Here is a 25177-nt window from a genome sequence, read left to right as displayed (position 1 = left end):
CGATGTTCGTGTTGGACATCATGTGATTACATATATCTACAATAACAACAATGTCTGTCTGTCTGTCTGTCTGTCTGTCTGTCTGTCTGTCTGTCTGTCTGTCTGTCTGTCTGTCTGTCACCGCTGTTTCTCGACAACCACTAAGCCGATCTAATTGAAACTTGCCAGGTATATTGCTGGGGACCTGAGGATGTGCCTTTTCAAGGTTTGATATTAATCGGACAAGTGGTTCCCAAATTACATCCATTTATTTACCAACCAATGACAGGACACGTTGCTGCGTAGGCTGTTGCGCGGCCGGCCGACGATGACGTCACGGGCCGTGCCGGTTACGATGGGGATCGGAGCCTTAGTTACCTGGTGTAGGAGTGGCAATGGTCAATGGCAGCGAATGTCATGGCAAGCAAACACAGGGAGGTAAACTTGATTTTAACTTGGATTTTAATTAACTCTGTGTGTGTGTGTGTGTGTGTGTGTGTGTGTGTGTGTGTGTGTGTGTGTGTGTGTGTGTGTGTGTGTGTGTGTGTGTGTGTGTGTGTGTGTGTGTGTGTGTGTGTGTGTGTGTGTGTAAGTATCACAGCAGTTGTTACTTCAATGAAAGTGATAATTCGTGGAATGCATGTGAACATTCCGTACGGGCACGCACCACTCCGGATAGTGATGACTTACTGTATTTAATAATTTCTCAATTTCTTATACGCATTTATACATAAACACAATGCCCCAATCAAGCCGTTTCCGAGAGCGAAGGAACGGCCTGTGTGTTTGTTTATGGGTCGAGATTTTAAATTTTTATTTTCTTTTTGCACGTACGGCCACACGCGTACTAGTATATTAAATACTTTCACCTCCACCATCATGTGATTACATACATTAAACACCTTCACCACCACCATCATGTGATTACATACATTAAACACCTTCACCATCATGTGATTACATACATTAAACACCTTCACCTCCACCATCATGTGATTACATACATTAAACACTTTCACCTCCACCATCATGTGATTACATATATTAAACACCTTCACCTCCACCATCATGTGATTACATACATTAAACACTTTCACCTCCACCATCATGTGATTACATATATTAAACACCTTCACCTCCACCATCATGTGATTACATATATTAAATACTTTCACCTCCACCATCATGTGATTACATGTATTAAACACCTTCACCTCCACCATCATGTGATTACATGTATTAAACACCTTCACCACCACCATCATGTGATTACATACATTAAACACCTTCACCTCCACCATCATGTGATTACATACATTAAACACTTTCACCTCCACCATCATGTGATTACATATATTAAACACCTTCACCTCCACCATCATGTGATTACATATATTAAACACTTTCACCTCCACCATCATGTGATTACATGTATTAAACACTTTCACCTCCACCATCATGTGATTACATATATTAAACATCTTCACCTCCACCATCATGTGATTACATATATTAAATACCTTCACCTCCACCATCATGTGATTACATATATTAAACACCTTCACCACCACCATCATGTGATTACATATATTAAACACTTTCACCTCCACAGTCATGTGATTACATATATTAAACACTTCCACCTCCACCATAATGTGATTACATATATTAAACACCTTCACCACCACCATCATGTGATTACATATATTAAACACTTTCACCACCACCATCATGTGATTACATATATTAAACACTTCCACCTCCACCATAATGTGATTACATATATTAAACACCTTCACCACCACCATCATGTGATTACATATATTAAACACTTTCACCTCCACCATCATGTGATTACATATATTAAACACTTCCACCTCCACCATAATGTGATTACATATATTAAACACCTTCACCACCACCATCATGTGATTACATGTATTAAACACTTTCACCTCCACCATCATGTGATTACATATATTAAACACCTTCACCACCACCATCATGTGATTACATACATTAAACACTTTCACCTCCACCATCATGTGATTACATGTATTAAACACTTTCACCTCCACCATCATGTGATTACATATATTAAACACTTTCACCTCCACCATCATGTGATTACATATATTAAACACTTTCACCACCACCATCATGTGATTACATATATTAAACACTTTCACCTCCACCATCATGTGATTACATGTATTAAACACCTTCACCACCACCATCATGTGATTACATATATTAAACACCTTCACCACCACCATCATGTGATTACATATATTAAACACCTTCACCTCCACCATCATGTGATTACATACATTAAACACTTTCACCACCACCATCATGTGATTACATATATTAAACACTTTCACCTCCACCATCATGTGATTACATGTATTAAACACTTCCACCTCCACCATAATGTGATTACATATATTAAACACCTTCACCACCACCATCATGTGATTACATATATTAAACACTTTCACCTCCACCATCATGTGATTACATGTATTAAACACCTTCACCACCACCATCATGTGATTACATGTATTAAACACTTTCACCTCCACCATCATGTGATTACATATATTAAACACTTTCACCTCCACCATCATGTGATTACATATATTAAACACTTCCACCTCCACCATAATGTGATTACATATATTAAACACCTTCACCACCACCATCATGTGATTACATGTATTAAACACTTTCACCTCCACCATCATGTGATTACATACATTAAACACTTTCACCTCCACCATCATGTGATTACATGTATTAAACACCTTCACCACCACCATCATGTGATTACATGTATTAAACACCTTCACCACCACCATCATGTGATTACATACATTAAACACTTTCACCTCCACCATCATGTGATTACATGTATTAAACACTTTCACCTCCACCATCATGTGATTACATATATTAAACACTTTCACCTCCACCATCATGTGATTACATATATTAAACACTTTCACCACCACCATCATGTGATTACATATATTAAACACTTTCACCACCACCATCATGTGATTACATATATTAAACACTTCCACCTCCACCATAATGTGATTACATATATTAAACACCTTCACCACCACCATCATGTGATTACATATATTAAACACTTTCACCACCACCATCATGTGATTACATATATTAAACACTTCCACCTCCACCATAATGTGATTACATATATTAAACACTTTCACCTCCACCATCATGTGATTACATATATTAAACACTTTCACCACCACCATCATGTGATTACATATATTAAACACTTTCACCTCCACCATCATGTGATTACATATATTAAACACCTTCACCACCACCATCATGTGATTACATACATTAAACACTTTCACCTCCACCATCATGTGATTACATGTATTAAACACTTTCACCTCCACCATCATGTGATTACATATATTAAACACTTTCACCTCCACCATCATGTGATTACATATATTAAACACTTTCACCACCACCATCATGTGATTACATATATTAAACACTTTCACCACCACCATCATGTGATTACATATATTAAACACTTCCACCTCCACCATAATGTGATTACATATATTAAACACCTTCACCACCACCATCATGTGATTACATATATTAAACACTTTCACCTCCACCATCATGTGATTACATATATTAAACACTTTCACCTCCACCATCATGTGATTACATATATTAAACACCTTCACCACCACCATCATGTGATTACATACATTAAACACTTTCACCTCCACCATCATGTGATTACATATATTAAACACTTTCACCTCCACCATCATGTGATTACATATATTAAACACTTTCACCACCACCATCATGTGATTACATATATTAAACACTTTCACCACCACCATCATGTGATTACATATATTAAACACTTCCACCTCCACCATAATGTGATTACATATATTAAACACCTTCACCACCACCATCATGTGATCGTGATCGTGATAATCGTGATAACTTTCAAATCGTGATAAAAACGCCATTTCAAGTCAGATTGACTTCCAAGTTATGATCATGACCAAACTAAGTGCTATAACTCATTAAACAGTAGCACGCTCGACTTATAAGAACCAAATTGATTTCCAGGTTTTTGTTTTTTCAGAGATCATGGAGAAATGACAAAGTTATTCCGGCAATTCCTTGCTCAACGAGTAATTTCATTTGTTTGTTTGTTTGTTTATTTGTGTGCAAGATATCTCAAAAAGTTGTGAACAGATCTGGATGAAATGTTGTGGACAGGTTGAGTGTGTGACAAGGACGAACTGATTAGATTTTGGTTGAGATCCGGATCCGGATCTGAGAATTTTAAAGTGATTCTTCACTATTGAGAGACAGGACCAAAAACGATCTATAGCATGATATCTCAAAAAGTTGTGGACATATTCGGACAAAACTTAATGGATCCCTTGAGTTTGTGGCAAGGATGAATTGATTCGACTTTGGTGAAGATCCGAATCGGGATCTGGATACGATAATTTTTTAATTTTTTAATTTTTAAAGGGATTCTTCACCATTGAGAGGAGGACATTGGAACCATACTCTGTGCAGAGCGTTGGTGCTGCTTCAGCAGTCTCCTTGGCTGTTGAGCACAATCCTGGATGGGTTGCCACTCTGACACAAGATACCAGCATGCTGGCACTCATTTTGCCGACCTCAGAAGGATGACAGGCCGAGTTAACCCCACCTGGTATTGCTTCAACAGCTGAGCAGGATTTGAACTCAGGACCCTGGGATCCAAAGCCCGCCACGCGTCACCCTAACCATGAAGCCAACACCAGGCATACCATTGAAAGATAGGGCCAAAAACGATATATTAGCATGACATTTCAAAAATGTATTGGGCCCGATATGTTCTCGTGGATCAGGCATTGCGTGGCGGATGTATGCGCTCTTCCGATTGCCCTTCTAGTTCTTTACTGTATTGGAAGGTTACAAGTCTGCCAAGTAAAACACCCCTCTTCCCAAAAACAGATTGGCCTTCCAGATAATCTTTAACTTGATTCAGTTGAATAGAATTATGTATGAGCCTGGTGTGGCTCAGTGGTTCAGGTGGTGGCTTGGGATCCTTGGGGTTCTGAGTTTGAGCCCCGCTGGCTGCTGAGTTAGCATCAGGGGGGTTGACTCAGCCTGTCATCCTTCCGAAGGTCAGCGAAATGAGCACCAGTATACTGGTAATTATCCCTGCAGGGTCGAAGGCGACTAAAGGGTTGGCGTCAGGAAGGGCATCCGGCCGTAAAAGCATTGCCACAAGAAAGGGTACCATGATTGGAGCCCACAAAAAACTGACCCCTGCTCAGGGATAAAGGCTTTCAAATGGTGTGATGAGTTGAATAGAATTATTTATTATTCTATTTAGCTTATTAATATTAAGGGATTCTCATATATAAATAATTATATATTGGCATCTGAAAGTCTGCCTGGAAGCTGGACTCTCACGGGCTTCAATGGAATGTATGCTTCGATAATGTCCAGATGTCTGCTTGAATTGTTATCACCTTCTGAACGTAAATTGTTCTCCAGCCCTTTGAATTCAATGCGACCTCCAAGTAGTCGCTGCAAAAAGGCTTTGTGTGATGTTTTCCCCAAACTCCAAAACTCAGCTTCAGCAGTTACCTTGTCTCGAAAATGACGATATCGTTCCATGATCTCACCCACCCCACTTTTGCTTATTATCTTACTATAATTCACCGTCCGTCCGTCCGTCCATCTGTCTGTTCCCAGATACCACAAAAATGGCTGAACCGATCACAACCATTTTTTGGCTGTGTAATCCTGGGACCCCTTGGAGTAAAATAGGTATAAATATAACAACATGACCCCCTTGACGGCTCCCGAAGGGAGCGGGTGCCTCTAGTAAAAGAAACTCAAGATCCATGTGTGAGTTGGATCGGAGGATAGAGCTATATTGCTGGCTTGTGTTCTTGAATTTCCTCTGATTCTCCATATGCATATGTATTAAAATAAATGCTTCAACTGTCTAAGAGGAATTGAGTATTCTTCGACACAACATTTCCTCAAACTTTGCTCAAAATGGGAATGTTCCAATGCTTTGCTTTCCCAAGACTTTTACTTTGTCATTGTTCATTCATTGTTCTGGAAAAAAAAATACATTGTGTGCATTTGGCCTAAAAATTCTGTGCAGATCAACGAGAGAATGACTGGACTATTGGTCCCTGGGTGTTCCTTGTTTTTTTTTTTGTTTGTTTGTTTTCTTCAGAGCTGGTCACCCCGAGGCAGGATATCCTGGGTCAATCATCCTTGATATCGAATGGCTCAATCATCCCAGGAAGCTGGTACTCATTTTGCCAACCTTGGAAGGACAACAGGCCGAGTCAACCCCACCTGGTATTAATTCAATGGACAAGCAGGATTTGAAGTCGGGACCCTCGGATCCCAAGCCCACCACCCTAACCATGAAGCCAACACAATACAAGGCATCTAGTCTTTAAATCTAGAATTTAAGCCACTTTGGGCCTTGGGAATATTGTGGTGAAAAGGGGTATACAGTAAATAGAGAGCAAATGAGAAAAGGAAGAGGAGTTCATAAAATGTGATGGACGCTCAATGTGGGTCACAGCAATAATTGGGGAAGCAGAGGGTACTTACTGTTGCCGGAAGTGTGAGGAAATAAACCACTTGAGGTTAATTATTATGAGGTTGAAGGAATGGAAAGATGATTTACAGCAAATAGCAAAATGTGAGAAATTTGTAGATAATAGTTGGTTATGGTTGTAGAGTGAGGTTGCTGAGGAGAGTGGCAATGGTGGGGATGTAGCGTGTGTAGGCAGTGGTGACGGTGCAGTGAGTGCATGCAGTGATAAGGGTGTAGTGGGAGCAGGCAGTGGTGATTGTGCAGTGAGTGCATGCAGTGGTGATTGTGCAGTGAGTGCATGCAGTGGTGATTGTGCAGTGAGTGCATGCAGTGGTGAAGATGCAGCGGAGCAGGCAGTGGGTGGAGAGGGTGCAGTGAGTGCATGCAGTGGTGATTGTGCAGTGAGTGCATGCAGTGGTGAAGATGCAGCGGAGCAGGCAGTGGGTGGAGAGGGTGCAGTGAGTACAGGCATTCGTAAGGGTGCCGTGACTGCAGGCGGTGGTGAATATGCAGGGAGTGGGAAGGGTGCAGCAGATGCTTTTGATGAGGGACCACATCGGAGGTTGTTGGCCAAAGTGAGGGCTTGTGGAGTGGCTGGTCAGGTATCTAATTGGATTGTAAACTGGCTTTGTGATAGGAAGCAAAGAGTGGCTGTGAGTGGGAGGATGTAAGTAGCGGGGTACCTCAGGGATCAGTACTCGGACCATTACTGTTCATTATTTACATCAATGATTTGGATAATGGGGTGAAGAGTAGTTAATGCATGGAATGGTCTCCCTGGAAAGGTAGTGGCAGCAGAAAAAGGAGATAAGTTTAAATTAGAATTAGATAGGTACCTGTAAGTATTGGAGATAGAGGGGTATGGGGATGATGATAAGACTTTTAGGTAGTTTGAGTATTGATGGGTGATTGCGTGCGTGTGTACGGAGTGCTGTTGGTGGGGGTCTCATCAAGGGGTGTTGTGTGGTTGATGATGTATGTCTTTTTTAACGAAAAACCGTCTTCGCCCACCGAACCCCCCAGAAAAAAAACATCTTCCATTTTCTTTTTTTTTACATGGATCGGTCTGGTCTGGTGATGATGTGGCACAGGCACGACGGGCCGAATGGCCTCCTCCTGCAACGACCCTCCTTGTGTACCCCGCTGCAGTCGAACGTTCTGACCACGCCCACCGGCTCCCTTGCCCTCCTGTCGTGTGACGTAGGACCACGCCCCCCCCCCCCCCATCGAAAGAGGTGAAGGCGTTCCACTTGGCATTGATGGTTCAGGGAATTAATAGAAGAAGGACGTGTCGGGAAACGCCTTCAATGGCCTAATTAAAGCAAACTCGGTCAGATATAATAGTTCGGCGTCGCGTGTTTCATTACAAGCCCAATAAAAAGGGAATCTCGTTCCATTTCACCGCAGTTACCTTCACCCAACGGGCTGGATTGGCGGGACTCCTCTTTTTCCGCTTCCTCTTCCTCCTCCTGCATTGTTCCTCACAGAACCTCCAGCGCTTTGTGTCTCTCAGTCGCCTCAACAGCATCATGGCACCTGGTGAGCTCCCCTCGTGTGATGAGTTTCTCTCGTTTTTCGCAAACCGCGTCCATGAAGGTGTTAACATGTTCTTGTGCCTTGTTTAACTAGTCCATTCAGAACACCGACTGTTGGAACCCACGGTGCGGACTCTTGCTTTGTGAGGGTACTCGCACTGTCCCGTGAATACGTCACACACACACACACACTCACACACACACTCGCGTCACACTCACACACACATACTCACACACACTCGCGTCACACTCACACACACATACTCACACACACACACACTCGCGTCACACTCACACACACATACACACACACACTCGCGTCACACTCACACAATACTCACACACACATACTCACGCGTCACACTCACGTGTCACACACACACATACTCACGCGTCTCACACACACACTCGCGTCACACTCACTCACGCGTCTCTCACACACACTCGCGTCACACTCACTCACATGTCTCACACACACATACACACACACACATACTCACGCGTCACACTCACTCACACGTCACACACACGCGTCACACACACTCACGCATCACACACACTCACACACACACTCACACTCACTCACTCACGCGTCACACTCACTCACTCACTCACGCGTCACACTCACTCACTCACTCACACGTCACACTCACACACACACTCACTCACGCGTCACACTCGCATACGCACTCACTCACGCGTCACACACACACTCACACACACACTCATGCGTCACACTCATACTCACTCACTAACACACTCACGCGTCACACTCGCTCACTCACACAAACTCACTCACACACTCACGCACGAACACACACGCACGCACAAACACGCACGCACGAACACACACACACGCACGCACGAACACACACACACACGCACTCATGCGTCTCACTCATACACACTCACACACTCACGCGTTGCACACACACTCACGCATCACACTCACTCACATACTCACGCGTCACACTCGCGCGTCACACGCACGCACGAACACTCACTCACGCACGAACACTCACTCACTCACGCACGAACACTCACGCACGAACACTCACTCACTCACGCACGAACACTCACTCACTCACGCACGAACACTCACTCACTCACTCACGCACGAACACTCACTCACTCACTCACGCACGAACACTCACTCACTCACTCACGCACGAACACTCACTCACTCACTCACGCACGAACACTCACTCACTCACTCACGCACGAACACTCACTCACTCACTCACGCACGAACACTCACTCACTCACGCACGAACACTCACTCACTCACGCACGAACACTCACTCACTCACGCACGAACACTCACTCACTCACGCACGAACACTCACTCACTCACGCACGAACACTCACTCACTCACGCACGAACACTCACTCACTCACGCACGAACACTCACTCACTCACGCACGAACACTCACTCACTCACGCACGAACACTCACTCACTCACTCACTCACGCACGAACACTCACTCACTCACTCACTCACGCACGAACACTTACTCACTCACGAACACTCACTCACTCACTCACTCACTCACTCACTCACGCACGAACACTCACTCACTCACGCACGAACACTCACTCACTCACTCACACACGAACACTCACTCACGCACGAACACTCACTCACTCACTCACGCACGAACACTCACTCACTCACTCACTCACGCACGAACACTCACTCACTCACTCACTCACGCACGAACACTCACTCACTCACTCACGCACGAACACTCACTCACTCACTCACGCACGAACACTCACTCACTCACTCACGCACGAACACTCATTCACTCACTCACGCACGAACACTCATTCACTCACTCACTCACTCACTCACGCACAAACACTCATTCACTCACTCACTCACTCACTCACGCACGAACACTCACTCACTCACTCGCTCACGCACGAACACTCACTCGCTCACTCACGAACACTCACTCGCTCACTCACGCACGAACACTCACTCACTCACTCACGCACGAACACTCACTCACTCACTCACGCACGAACACTCACTCACTCACTCACGCACGAACACTCACTCACTCACTCACGCACGAACACTCACTCACTCACTCACGCACGAACACTCACTCACTCACTCACGCACGAACACTCACTCACTCACTCACGCACGAACACTCACTCACTCACTCACTCACGCACGAACACTCACTCACTCACTCACGCACGAACACTCACTCACTCACTCACGCACGAACACTCACTCACTCACTCACTCACGCACGAACACTCACTCACTCACTCACGCACGAACACTCACTCACTCACTCACGCACGAACACTCACTCACACGCTCACTCACTCACGCACGAACACTCACTCACTCACTCACGCACGAACACTCACTCACTCACTCACTCACGCACGAACACTCACTCACTCACTCACTCACGCACGAACACTCACTCACTCACGCACGAACACTCTCTCACTCACTCACTCACTCACGCACGAACACTCTCTCACTCACTCACTCACTCACGCACGAACACTCTCTCACTCACTCACTCACTCACGCACGAACACTCTCTCACTCACTCACTCACTCACGCACGAACACTCACTCACGCACGAACACTCACTCACTCACGCACGAACACTCACTCACTCACTCACTCACTCACGCACGAACGCTCACTCACTCACACACACACGTACACACACGTACACACATACGAACAAACAAACACACACTCGCGCGTCACACTCACACCGAGTGAACATTCGTTCTGAAGGAAGATTTCGGTAAATTAATAATAACTTTACTATCATAGATCTGGGTGATCGTCAGGATGAACGTGTAATTAATTACTCATGTAATGTCCTTTTAGCGATGGAGGCTCAAATCCGGGCCGAGCTCTAAACTACCGTCATGGTGGTTCACAAACGTGTGTGTGTGTGTGTGTGTGTGTGTGTGTGTGTGTGTGTGTGTGTGTGTGTGTGTGTGTGTGTGTGTGTGTGTGTGTGTGTGTGTGTGTGTGTGTGTGTGTGTGTGTGTGTGTGTGTGTGTGTGTGTGCGTGCGCTGTCTCTGGGATGGACGTCAAACGTCTGCAGGCATTAGGTGGTGGACGTTAAACGGTTTTCTTCGCGAAGTGTGGGTGAGCTATCGCAGGCATCCTGAAGAAATCCCAAATATTCCCACCTTCCGATGGAATCGCTGGGAGAATATTTTTTTTTTCGCTCCAAGTCTTTCACGAACCAGCTGGCTGGGCCTGACATTCGATTGAGCTTTCAGAAGGAATTTGTAATCTGTCCAGGATGCTGGTGATAGCTCGCCGACTCTTCACTAAGTACAAAGTGGGGGTCTTTAACATCCACTAACTAATTGTGTGTTAGGGTTAGGGTTAACGCGCGCGCGCGCGCGCGCGCACACACACACACACACACACACACACACACACACACACACGCATCTGCGCACACTCACACGCACTCACACTCACCTGTGCACGCGCACACTCATACGAACACTCACGCTCGCACTCGCACACACGCACACTCACCTGTGCACACTCACACGCACCTACGAACACACACACACACACACACACACACACACACACACACACACACACACACACACACACACACACACACACACGCACACTCCGATTAATCACCCTGCCTGTGAAACACCAGGATGGCAGTTTATAGCTGAGGTTGGATTCCAACCCAGGCTGCACAGGCTATCCATACTCTGCACTAATATTTCGATACAACAGCGAATTAAACCTCATAAAAGGCGATAAAATCGCTTCCTTGTAAACGCTGTTCACTAAACACAATCAACACTGAGGAATAATATTTACACTGATGGGGGAAGTGAAAAGGGTGGTTTCAAGGGTCAACGACCAAATCAATATCAAGGGTAAAGTGATCTCATTTTATTTGATACTAAATACCATCGATTATAAATCCATGTGAACACGATTCATCTTCTCACTGTGGACCAATTAACAAAGCAACCGTTTTCACGACGTCATAATGTCAGATCCAAACTGATTGTACTCATTAAGGTGATAAAATGCATTCTCATGTTTTGTAAACTCTGTATTCTGTATCCATGTATGTTACATGTTTTGATAAACTCTATTCTATATCCATGTATGTTACATGTTTTGATAAACTCTGTATTCAATATAAATGTATGTATGTTACATGTTTTGATAAACTATGTATTCTACATCCATGTATGTGTTACATGTTTTGATGAACTCTGTATTCTATATCCATGTATGTATGTTACATGTTTTGATAAACTCTGTATTCTATATCCATGTATGTATGTCTCATGTTTTGATAAACTCTGTATTCTATATCCATGTATGTATGTTACATGTTTTGATAAACTCTGTATTCTATATCCATGTATGTATGTTACATGTTTTGATAAACTCTGTATTCAATATAAATGTATGTATGTTACATGTTTTGATAAACTCTGTATTCTATATCCATGTATGTATGTTTCATGTTTTGATAAACTATGTATTCTATATCCATGTATGTATGTTACATGCTTTGATAAACTATTCTATATCCATGTATGTATGTTACATATTTTGATAAACTCAGTATTCTATATCCATGTATGTATGTTCCATGTTTTGATAAACTCTTTATTCTATATCCATGTATGTATGTTCCATGTTTTGATAAACTCTGTATTCTTTATCCATGTATGTATGTTCCATGTTTTGATAAACTCTGTATTCTTTATCCATGTATGTATGTTACATGTTTTGATAAACTCTGTATTCTATATCCATGTATGTATGTTACATGTTTTGATAAACTCTGTATTCTATATCCATGTATGTATTGTTGCGGTCTTCGCGCCCGCCGGCGTGCGAACGGCCACGTAACTCGAATCGCGGCACGTCGCCCACCGGACGGACAATCCAGTCGTGACCCTCTCGGACTAACGCCGGGAACCAGTCACGGGTGGACCTTTCGGTCTCACCGCGATCGAGCCAATCAGCCCCCGCGTGGGATAGGGTTGCTCGCCAAATTCGAACTACCTAAGTACCCACGCGGAGGGTAGACCGGGCGATCGCACCTCGCCGCAGGTCGACTTCGGACACGGGCCACTTAAGCGACCCGTTCCGTACTATCAGAATAACCGAGCGGTGTTATCGTCGACCTCGACGGTTCGATTAATTATCGGGCGTACTCAGCCCACTACCAACCCTTTACGTGAAGCAAGATGGGGGTTCAATGGGGAAAAAGACGAAGCGAAGCGGGAAACAGTTCAACAATAAAGCACATTTATTCGCGGCACACGGGAAGCACACAAATACAATTCCACCAAATGCACACAAAAAAAGAAAACACAATTCCATTTACACAAAAAGCAAACATAAAAGTGAAAACACAGTGCAGAGCTAATACCGACTACCGAGCACACGGCAACACTTATACAATTCTACTTCACAGACGGCGCCGACAACACATACCCAAAACCAAGGAAAAGAAATACCCTCAAGAATGAGGTAGGCCTGGGGCCGAGACCGGGTCGGGCCTACCCGTCTGGTGATGAGACGCGGAGCGGCGATGGCCCCGCAACCCGCGGGCCTCGTGGACAGTGCCTGGCAGGGGGTGGGAACGGGGCCCCCTTGGTCGCACTATCTCAGCGCGGGGGGAAACAGGAGGGGGTTGCTGATGCTCGGGGTATAGAGGATCTTTATTATATGCGACGAGCGTCTCCACCTCGGCCAGGTCGCGCTGTCGGCCTCCTTCGGGTGCAGCTTCCTGCACGACGCGAGCACCCCCTCGTCTGGTGTCGCCGCCTTTCCACCGCTCCGTCCCCTCCGTTCCGACTCCCACGCACACGACGAGCAGCTCCACCGCCCGCGAAGTCTTGACCCTCTGCTTCCGACTCTCCTCTTCTTGACTCTCCGACCTCGTTCTGCTGACTCTTCTTTGGACTGACGAACACCGTCCTTTTATCCCCCCCGTAACTTCGCCTTTGACCCCCTCCCTTTGACCTTTCACCTCGCTCCCCATTGGCCCGAGAAAAAGTGGGCGTGAAGGCTTTTTGATCCACAAATTTGCATATATCGATCATTCTGGAGGCGGGGCCAAATCGCCCCTCGCTCACCGATTGGACGGCAAAAAGTGGGCGTGTGTCGTTTTTGATCCGTTTTTGAAGCAGAAAATCCGTGGTTTTGTACACGCTGTTCGACGTGCGCCCTACACGAGTCCAGCATCGGTGCCCATGAGTGGCGCGAGATGACGGTGATGCGATGGTGGCGAGTTGTGACGGTAAAGGTCATGGCGGTTGTGGTGAAGCGGCGTTGTGGTTGGTGGTTGTTGTTGTGGTTGTGATGGTGGCGATTGGTCCAAAATAAAGATAGTAAAAGAAAAACGGCTATCCTGAAGAGTCGCAGCACGTATAAATGACATGTATTCCCACTAGACAACGGGTTTGGGCCTAACTACACATGCACTTACCGAGATACCTCACCTAAGGGACCTGAATGGTGGTTTGCGAATCTGGTAACCACAACACTACCCCCTTCCCTTTTTACAGACTCGTCCCGAGTCGTCAAATTTTCGTGTGCCATCATGTGTAGTTTTCCCCTAGTACATTTTACCTACGGATCCCTGAGTGCGACATTCATGGTATTCGTGTCCCCAAAATAAATAACCTGAGGGCTGCGTAACTATCTAAACAAACTCACTCACACGGACGACTTAAATAAAATTGCCGGCGCTAAGACAAACATGACGGGGGCGCACTCATATGTACAGTACATCTTAACCTTAACTTACAAATCTTACACTAAACCATGGCCCAGGATCATTGAACTTTGCAAAAGAAAGCAGTTAGCAGGGAGCCAGGCTGCCCGCATGCAGTCTCTGGCTCAAAACAATGCAGGTGACAGGGAACGTGGCTGGCTGCTCACACGCAGTCCAAGGCCTTCCCTTTTGAACTGAACTCAGTGAACCACAACGGTGCTTGGGCTGCACAAACGCAGTCTCCGTGCCAGCTCAAGTGGCACACGCAATGAGCACAACGAATGGATGCATGAACACAAACACGGTGCACGGGCTGCCACTGCAGGCCCGTGTTGTAGCTGCCAACAGGGCAGTTCTCGCAGCTTGCAAACTGTTGCCTTGCGGATCCTGGCGCACATGGAAATGAACAGGGGGGCAAAGCAAAAATTGAACGGGGCTGGTGAACGTGGGCAGTGGGCATGGCATGGCAAAGGTGAGCAGGCAAACACAGCCCGCAGAAGAAGGCCGCTGCAGGCAAACATAGCGGGCAGATGAACTGGCCGGCACAGGCCTTGAAGTACAGCAGCTGCAGACGACGTGGCCGGCACAAGCCTTGAAGCAAAACACGGCCAGCCGATGGCACAGGCCTTGCAGCAAAACAACAGCTGCCGATGAAGTTGGCCGGCCTCCGCCTTGAAGACAAACACGGCCAGCCGATGAAGTTGGCCAGCCTTTGCCGTTCAGTGGAGGTTGGTGGAGGGAGTGCGGTGGTGCTGGCCACTTGGAAGGCGGGCTCGGACCTACCTACCTGTCTCCCTCCCAACCTATCGCCTTTGCCTGTCACTGTACATACCCACTCCCTTAATTTGTGAAAAACCAATTTAGCCCCCACTTATTTTTTTTTTTGTTGTTTTTATTTTTACTTCCCCACTATAAATCGTCCCCTAACCCCCTTTATCGTCCTTGTTCGGCTAACCTATCCTGTCACCTAGCCTACTCCCAACCCCTACGTTCCCTTCCCGGAGGGGAACAAGGGAGAGCTAACGTCCTGTGCCGAGGCCCAACGAAGCCTCAGAATGGCCTCCCCAGAGTTCGGCGATCTTAACACCAAGTGGGTCCAGCGGCCCACAACGACAGCGAGGGGATGGATGGTGCGGAGGGGTACATCTCCTAATCTATCCTAACCATTTAACTGTTAAACTACCCCGGGCTTTCAACAAGCGCCTCTCGCTTAAACTATTGGTTCTAACAACCCAGATTCCCGTCGCCTGTGTTGGTGTCCTTACAATTTCGGGCCTCGCCCCCCAATTTTCTCTCCGTGCCCTCACACGGTCTCCTGGCTGGGACACGTGGCTCCCTTTGGCAGGCACGACCCTCTGCCGAATCTCCCGCTATGGCACCCCGGGCACTACACTGCCTCCGAGCCTACCAGCTCCCTAACACCGGGGAGTGCCCCCATGGCACCTCCCCTGAAACGCACACGTGGCAGGCCGGCCTCCCGGGCCCCTTTCCGAGGGTCACCCGTGCCCACAACACTGCCCACGCGGCTAATGGCGCCCGGGCCCCGCACCAAGCAGGCGCACCCGTGCCCACTACTCTATCCCGGCCCCCATGGGCCCATGGCCTACCGCGGCCGACGAGCCTGGTGCCCGGGGTACCCACTCAGCGATACTCACCTTTCGCAGCCACGCTCCCAAGCCCGTCAACAGGGCTCCTGCACCCCTCCAAATGGGTCTCGAGCCTACTTTCCCACCAACAACAAAACGACCTCCATTTTTCAATTTGACTAACCCAGCTAACTCACTCTACACTGACCCCGGGGTCCCTTGGGCGGGAGTCACTCCTCCCCCCAATCACTCATCGCACCATGCATTCCCCATTCACTCCACACACACAGACCCGCTGGCCTCACTCACTCACCATGTACTCACCTCTCAACTCTTCAACACTTCAACACACACACCACTGAACTCTGCCATCCTTCTAACTACATCCCCTAACTAACTCGTGCTCCCACGTCGTCCCTTAAACTATAGCACGTTCCTTTTAACACTACGTAGCTAAGCTACGTCCCCACTACACACTCACAAGTCTGTCACTGTCTTCAAATAATTCATTTTATTTCCCAACCTAAATCTGACTACAATCCCTCTACCTAATCCATTCCACGGACTCCATGAGGACTTACCCCTGCCCCATGAAGTCGGTCTAACTAAGCTAACCCTTCCCCCTAACTAGTTTCCATCCTGTGCCCAGGTAAGGGGGTCTTTCACCCCTTGCCCAGGAATCCTGTACACCCGAAAGTGAGGCTTGTTTTTCCCTTTTTTTTTTTATGCCCAGCACCTGCGCGGCAACTCAGAGCTCGCGCACTTTGCACCTGCCCGTGACGTCATGCAGCTGCACGTGTTCCTCGTCCCTCCTTGCACGGGACCATCCGGCAGAGATACCCCTCCTGCCGGATTCCAACCACACGTGCAGCCATGACGTCACCGTGCGCAAAAAAAAACACAAGCCCCACGTCTCGAGGGGTTTCCCACGCGAACACATGTGCTTTGCCCGTTGGAGCTGAACACACACGATCGCGTGGAGAACCCGTCCGGTCCAAATCCATTTACCTGCCTAAACTTTGTCCGTCCGCGGGATCGGCAAATCCACCGCGTGCGTTTCCGGACCGGGACTTCACTCTCGCAAGCGAGCACGTGGTGGTCTCGTGCGTTGCACAGCACGAACCGCGTGCTCACTGCTGGGTGAACCCGGCACGGTCCTCGAAACAACCACAGCCGCTACTCGGCTTTCGTTTCTCCCATGTCGCCGTCTCCGTCTCCATTCGACCCACGCACACCTGCGTGTCACGACGCACACAGTCCACTCCATCACATTCACACGGGGAGACGCGGCTGCGTGCTCCCGCATGCCAACCGACATCTCCCTCTCATACCGCTCTCTCACACACACGGTCTCCCTTGCACACAGCGACCTTGCACACGGCCGTTCACTCACGCGTGTCTCACTACTCTCACACCGTGCCTCATCCACACACGCGGGGGCACTCACCCGCGGTACCTCACTCATACACACGGCGACACTCACACACGCGGTCTCTTCCACACACGGTGCCTCACCCACACACGCGGGGGAACTAACCCGCGGTGCCTCACTCACACTCCGTGCCTCATCCACACACGGCGTGCTGGGAAGCACGTACTCCGGCACCATCGCCACCACACCACTCACACGTGGTGCCTCACTCATACTGGCCGTTTCACTCACACACACGGCCTCACTCACACACGGTGCCCCATCCACACCCGGCGTGCTGGGAAGCACGCACTCTGACACCATCGCCACCACACCACTCACACGTGGTGCCTCACTCATACTGGCCGTTTCACTCACACACACGGCCTCACTCACACACACGGCGACACTCACACACGGTGCCTCATCCACACACGGCGTGCTGGGAAGCACGCACTCCGGCACAATCGCCACCACACCACTCACACACGGGGTCGCTTTCACACACGGGGACGCACTCACACCTTGCACCACACACACAGGGACAACCATACTGGGGATTTGTGTCCCCACAAGGGTCTCCGGGGCCTCTATACCCCCCAAGCTCTCCGTGCACCCGTCCACAGCACCCGTCCCCTCAACCTCGCAAAGCACGACCGAACTCACCTGGTCGTGACTCGCCTCAAGGGGGCATACTCCCTCCCCTCGTTCCTGGAGGAGGTCATCCAGCTGCTCACACCGGGTCCCCACACGCTCCGCGAGCTCAACCCCATTGTCCTCCACTACCTCCGTGTGTGCGTGCGCGTCACTTACCCCGTCTTCATCGTGTAGTCTTCCCTCTATCGTTCCCATCTCCCGTGTCTCTGCCAACTCTTCACCCTTTACCTCCCTTGTCTCAACTATTATTTCTGTTGTCGTCACCTCGTGTCTCGTCTCACACGTTTTGGTCTCCCCATTTAATTTTTCCCTTTCGGTCATCGTCACGACCCTCGCCCAACACGTTCCACGAATTATTTTTTCACCCGCCTCCACCGCGGGCCTGTCAGCCGTTGCACCCCCACCCAGCTCGTTTGCTCCCACACGTGGAGTCGCCATTTTTATCTCCCCGGTCACGGCCTTCATGCCCGCCTGCAGGCTTCGGCCCATGTTCTGCGTCTCACCCCGCAGCTTTTTCATTTCTTCCTTCATGTTTGCTTCCATTCCGTTTATTTGCTTGTTCATTTCGTTTTTCATTTCATTTGTATTTGTATCCATCTTCTCGTTCATGTGTTGTGTATTCGCATCCATCGTCGTTTTCACTTCATTCATTTGCTTGTTCATGTCTTTCATTTCGTTTGTGTTTGCATCCATTTTTTCGATCATTTTCGCATTCATCTTTTCGTTCATTGCCGCCAGCATGGCGCATAGCTGGGCCATGTTGGATGCACTCAGCTGAGTCGTTTCGGCAAGGGTTGGGGAAGGGTTTTGGTGGAGAGGGGGGGGGAGGTGTCATACACCGCGGCCGCTGCCGCACCCACCTCGGGCCCTGGGTTCAGTTGGGCGAGTCCGTGTTCCTGCACAATCAACATTTCCTGCTCGGGGATTCCATCCTGGACCATGGATTCTACACATTCTACATCCATTTCTAATACCCCCGGCTCCCGCTCGCCTTGAGACGCCATCTTGCTTCTCGTGAAGGGTTAATTTGCTCGCTCGTAATTTGGAGGGAATCGGGGGTCGCTTCTCTCACCCCTGGACCGATTCCCGTAAATTTAGCCGGAGACAGGAGAGCCCGTTTTCCTGTTCTCCGATACCAGTGCCGCGAGGAGGGCGATGAATTTGAATTTGTATCCCACTCCTGACACCAGTGTTGCGGTCTTCGCGCCCGCCGGCGTGCGAACGGCCACGTAACTCGAATCGCGGCACGTCGCCCACCGGACGGACAATCCAGTCGTGACCCTCTCGGACTAACGCCGGGAACCAGTCACGGGTGGACCTTTCGGTCTCACCGCGATCGAGCCAATCAGCCCCCGCGTGGGATAGGGTTGCTCGCCAAATTCGAACTACCTAAGTACCCACGCGGAGGGTAGACCGGGCGATCGCACCTCGCCGCAGGTCGACTTCGGACACGGGCCACTTAAGCGACCCGTTCCGTACTATCAGAATAACCGAGCGGTGTTATCGTCGACCTCGACGGTTCGATTAATTATCGGGCGTACTCAGCCCACTACCAACCCTTTACGTGAAGCAAGATGGGGGTTCAATGGGGAAAAAGACGAAGCGAAGCGGGAAACAGTTCAACAATAAAGCACATTTATTCGCGGCACACGGGAAGCACACAAATACAATTCCACCAAATGCACACAAAAAAAAGAAAACACAATTCCATTTACACAAAAAGCAAACATAAAAGTGAAAACACAGTGCAGAGCTAATACCGACTACCGAGCACACGGCAACACTTATACAATTCTACTTCACAGACGGCGCCGACAACACATACCCAAAACCAAGGAAAAGAAATACCCTCAAGAATGAGGTAGGCCTGGGGCCGAGACCGGGTCGGGCCTACCCGTCTGGTGATGAGACGCGGAGCGGCGATGGCCCCGCAACCCGCGGGCCTCGTGGACAGTGCCTGGCAGGGGGGTGGGAACGGGGCCCCCTTGGTCGCACTATCTCAGCGCGGGGGGAAACAGGAGGGGGGTTGCTGATGCTCGGGGTATAGAGGATCTTTATTATATGCGACGAGCGTCTCCACCTCGGCCAGGTCGCGCTGTCGGCCTCCTTCGGGTGCAGCTTCCTGCACGACGCGAGCACCCCCTCGTCTGGTGTCGCCGCCTTTCCACCGCTCCGTCCCCTCCGTTCCGACTCCCACGCACACGACGAGCAGCTCCACCGCCCGCGAAGTCTTGACCCTCTGCTTCCGACTCTCCTCTTCTTGACTCTCCGACCTCGTTCTGCTGACTCTTCTTTGGACTGACGAACACCGTCCTTTTATCCCCCCCGTAACTTCGCCTTTGACCCCCTCCCTTTGACCTTTCACCTCGCTCCCCATTGGCCCGAGAAAAAGTGGGCGTGAAGGCTTTTTGATCCACAAATTTGCATATATCGATCGTTCTGGAGGCGGGGCCAAATCGCCCCTCGCTCACCGATTGGACGGCAAAAAGTGGGCGTGTGTCGTTTTTGATCCGTTTTTGAAGCAGAAAATCCGTGGTTTTGTACACGCTGTTCGACGTGCGCCCTACACGAGTCCAGCATCGGTGCCCATGAGTGGCGCGAGATGACGGTGATGCGATGGTGGCGAGTTGTGACGGTAAAGGTCATGGCGGTTGTGGTGAAGCGGCGTTGTGGTTGGTGGTTGTTGTTGTGGTTGTGATGGTGGCGATTGGTCCAAAATAAAGATAGTAAAAGAAAAACGGCTATCCTGAAGAGTCGCAGCACGTATAAATGACATGTATTCCCACTAGACAACGGGTTTGGGCCTAACTACACATGCACTTACCGAGATACCTCACCTAAGGGACCTGAATGGTGGTTTGCGAATCTGGTAACCACAACAGTATGTTACATGTTTTGATAAACTGTATTCTTTATCCATGTATGTATGTCTCGTGTTTTGATATACTCTGTATTCTATATCCATGTATGTATGTATGTTACATATTTTGATAAACTCTATTTTCTATATCCATGTATGTATGTTACATGTTTTGATAAACTCTGTATTCTTTATACATGTATGTATGTTACATGTTATTGTTTTGATAAACTCTGTATTCTATATCCATGTATGTATGTTCCATGTTTTGATAAACTCTGTATTCTATATCCATGTATGTATGTTACATGTTTTGATAAACTCTGTATTCTATATCCATGTATGTATGTTCCATGTTTTGATAAACTGTATTCTTTATCCATGTTTGTATGTCTCTTGTTTTGATATACTCTGTATTCTATATCCATGTATGTGTGTATGTATATATATATATATATATATATATATATATATATATATATATATATATATATATATATATATATATATATATGTATGTTACATATTTTGATAAACTCTATTTTCTATATCCATGTATGTATGTTACATGTTTTGATAAACTCTGTATTCAATATACATGTATGTATGTTACATGTTATTGTTTTGATAAACTATGTATTCTATATCCATGTATGTATGTTACATGTTTTGAGAAACTCTGTATTCTTTATCCATGTATGTATGTCTCGTGTTTTGATATACTTTGTATATTATATGTATGTATGTATGTTAAATATTTTGATAAACTCTATTTTCTATATCCATGTATGTATGTTACATGTTTTGATAAACTCTATTTTCTATATCCATGTATGTTACATGTTTTGATAAACTCTGTATTCTATATACATGTATGTATGTTACATGTTATTGTTTTGATAAACTATGTATTCTATATCCATGTATGTATGTTACATGTTATTGTTTTGATAAACTATGTATTCTATATCCATGTATGTATGTTACATGTTTTGAGAAACTCTGTATTCTTTATCTATGTATGTATGTCTCGTGTTTTGATATACTTTGTATTTTATATCCATGTATGTATGTATGTTAAATATTTTGATAAACTCTATTTTCTATATCCATTTATGTATGTTACATGTTTTGATAAACTCTGTATTCTATATACATGTATGTATGTTACATGTTATTGTTTTGATAAACTATGTATTCTATATCCATGTATGTATGTTACATGTTTTGAGAAACTGTATTCTTTATCCATGTATGTATGTCTCGTGTTTTGATATACTTTGTATTTTATATCCATGTATGTATGTATGTTAAATATTTTGATAAACTCTATTTTCTATATCCATGTATGTATGTTACATGTTTTGATAAACTCTGTATTCTATATACATGTATGTATGTTACATGTTATTGTTTTGATAAACTCTGTATTCTATATCCATGTTTGTATGTTACATGTTTTGATAAACTCTGTATTCTATATCCATGTATGTATGTTACATGTTTTGATAAACTCTGTATTCTCTATCCATGTATGTATAATGTTTTGATAAACTCTGTATTCTATATCCATGTATGTATGTCTCATGTTTTGATAAACTCTGTATTCTATATCCATGTATGTATGTCTCATGTTTTGATAAACTCTTTATTCTATATCCATGTATGTATGTTGCATGTTTTGATAAACTCTGTATTCTCTATCCATGTGTGTATGTCTCATGTTTTGATAAACTCTGTATTCTATATCCTTGTATGTATGTCTCATGTTTTGATAAACTCTGTTCTATATTCATGTATTTATGTTGCATGTTTTGATAAACTCTGTTCTATATTCATGTATGTATGTTGCATGTTTTGATGAACTCTGTATTCCATATATGTATGTTACATGTTTTGATAAACTCTGTATTCCATATCCATGTATGTTACATGTTTTGATAAACCCTGTATTCTATATCCATGTATGTATGTCTCATGTTTTGATAAACTCTGTATTCTATATCCATGTGTGTATGTCTCATGTTTTGATAAACTGTATTCTATATCCTTGTATGTATGTCTCATGTTTTGATAAACTCTGTATTCTCTATCCATGTGTGTATGTCTCATGTTTTGATAAACTGTATTCTATATCCTTGTATGTATGTCTCATGTTTTGATAAACTCTGTTCTATATTCATGTATGTATGTTGCATGTTTTGATAAACTCTGTATTCTATATCCATGTTTGTATGTTACATGTTTTGATAAACTCTGTATTCTATATCCATGTATGCTACATGTTTTGATAAACTGTTTTCTATATCCATGTTTATGTTACATGTTTTGATAAACTCTGTATTCTATATCCATGTATGAATGTCTCATGTTTTGATAAACTCTGTTCTATATTCATGTATGTATGTTGCATGTTTTGATAAACTCCGTATTCTATATCCATGTTTGTATGTTACATGTTTTGATAAACTCTGTATTCTATATCCATGTATGTTACATGTTTTGATAAACTCTATTCTATAAGCTTGTATGGTTTGATAAACTCTGTATTCTATATCCATGTATGTATGTCTCATGTTTTGATAAACTCTGTTCTCTATTCATGTATGTATGTTGCATATTTTGATAAACTCCGTATTCTATATCCATGTATGTATGTCTCATGTTTTGATAAACTCTGTATTCTCTATCCATGTGTGTATGTCTCATGTTTTGATAAACTGTATTCTATATCCTTGTATGTATGTCTCATGTTTTGATAAACTCTGTTCTATATTCATGTATGTATGTTACATGTTTTGATAAACTCTGTATTCTATATCCTTGTATGGTTTGATAAACTCTGCATTTTATATCCATGTTAGTATGTCTCAAGTTTTGATAAACACTGTTCTATATTCATGTATGTATGTTGCATGTTTTGATAAACTCTGTATTCTATATCCATGTTTGTATGTTACATGTTTTGATAAACTCTGTATTCTATATCCATGTATGTTACATGTTTTGATAAACTGTTTTCTATATCCATGTTTGTATGTTACATGTTTTGATAAACTCTGTATTCTATATCCATGTTTGTATGTTACATGTTTTGATAAACTCTGTATTCTATGTGTATGCATGTATGTTACATGTTTTGATAAACTGTTTTCTATATCCATGTTTGTATGTTACATGTTTTGATAAACTCTGTGTTCTATATGTATGTATGTTACATGTTTTGATAAACTCTGTATTCTATATCCATGTATGTATGTCTCATGTTTTGATAAACTCTGTATTCTATATCCATGTTTGTATGTTACATGTTTTGATAAACTCTGTGTTCTGTATGTATGTTACATGTTTTGATAAACTGTTTTCTACATCCATGTTTGTATGTTACATGTTTTGATAAACTCTGTATTCTATATACATGTATGTATGTCTCATGTTTTGATAAACTCTGTATTCTATATCCATGTATGTATGTATTGTTACGGTTGTGGAAATTCACAGGACACCATATAGGTCCTTGTATCAGTTCTGTCGATAAGTCTGTGTTCAGTTAGATTTCCCCACCGATGTTTGAAGGGATTTATTCATGGAACCGGGCTGTGATCTTTGAGGAAGTGTTTTTCTTTTGCTATCTTTATTTTGGACCAACCGCCTCTCAACCGCCTCTCAACCACCACCAACCGCATTTCAACAACCACAGCCA

At 45.4% G+C, this 25177-nt stretch overlaps 1 protein-coding gene across 2 annotated transcripts in view; it reads left to right on the top strand.

Annotated features, from left to right (window-relative positions):
- The first annotated feature begins 359 nt into the window (after positions 1–359).
- Positions 360–25177, top strand: part of BLMH (bleomycin hydrolase) — a 124799-nt gene continuing 99981 nt past the window's right edge. Inside the window, exon 1 of one of the 2 annotated variants that reach the window (XM_085880201.1) lies at positions 360–417. In XM_085880201.1, coding sequence (XP_085736327.1) covers positions 375–417 — 43 coding nt within the window. In that variant the 5' untranslated portion in view covers positions 360–374. Of the gene's footprint in view, positions 418–7848; positions 8177–25177 lie in introns of those variants that run through there. The other variant, XM_085880202.1, reaches the window with a different exon arrangement.

This window comes from Eptatretus burgeri, chromosome 4, assembly GCF_056783735.1.
Source record: "Eptatretus burgeri isolate ZD-2024b chromosome 4, Ebu_testis_v1, whole genome shotgun sequence".
NCBI classification, from domain to species: domain Eukaryota; kingdom Metazoa; phylum Chordata; class Myxini; order Myxiniformes; family Myxinidae; genus Eptatretus; species Eptatretus burgeri.
This window is presented reverse-complemented; position numbering and strand designations above follow the sequence as displayed.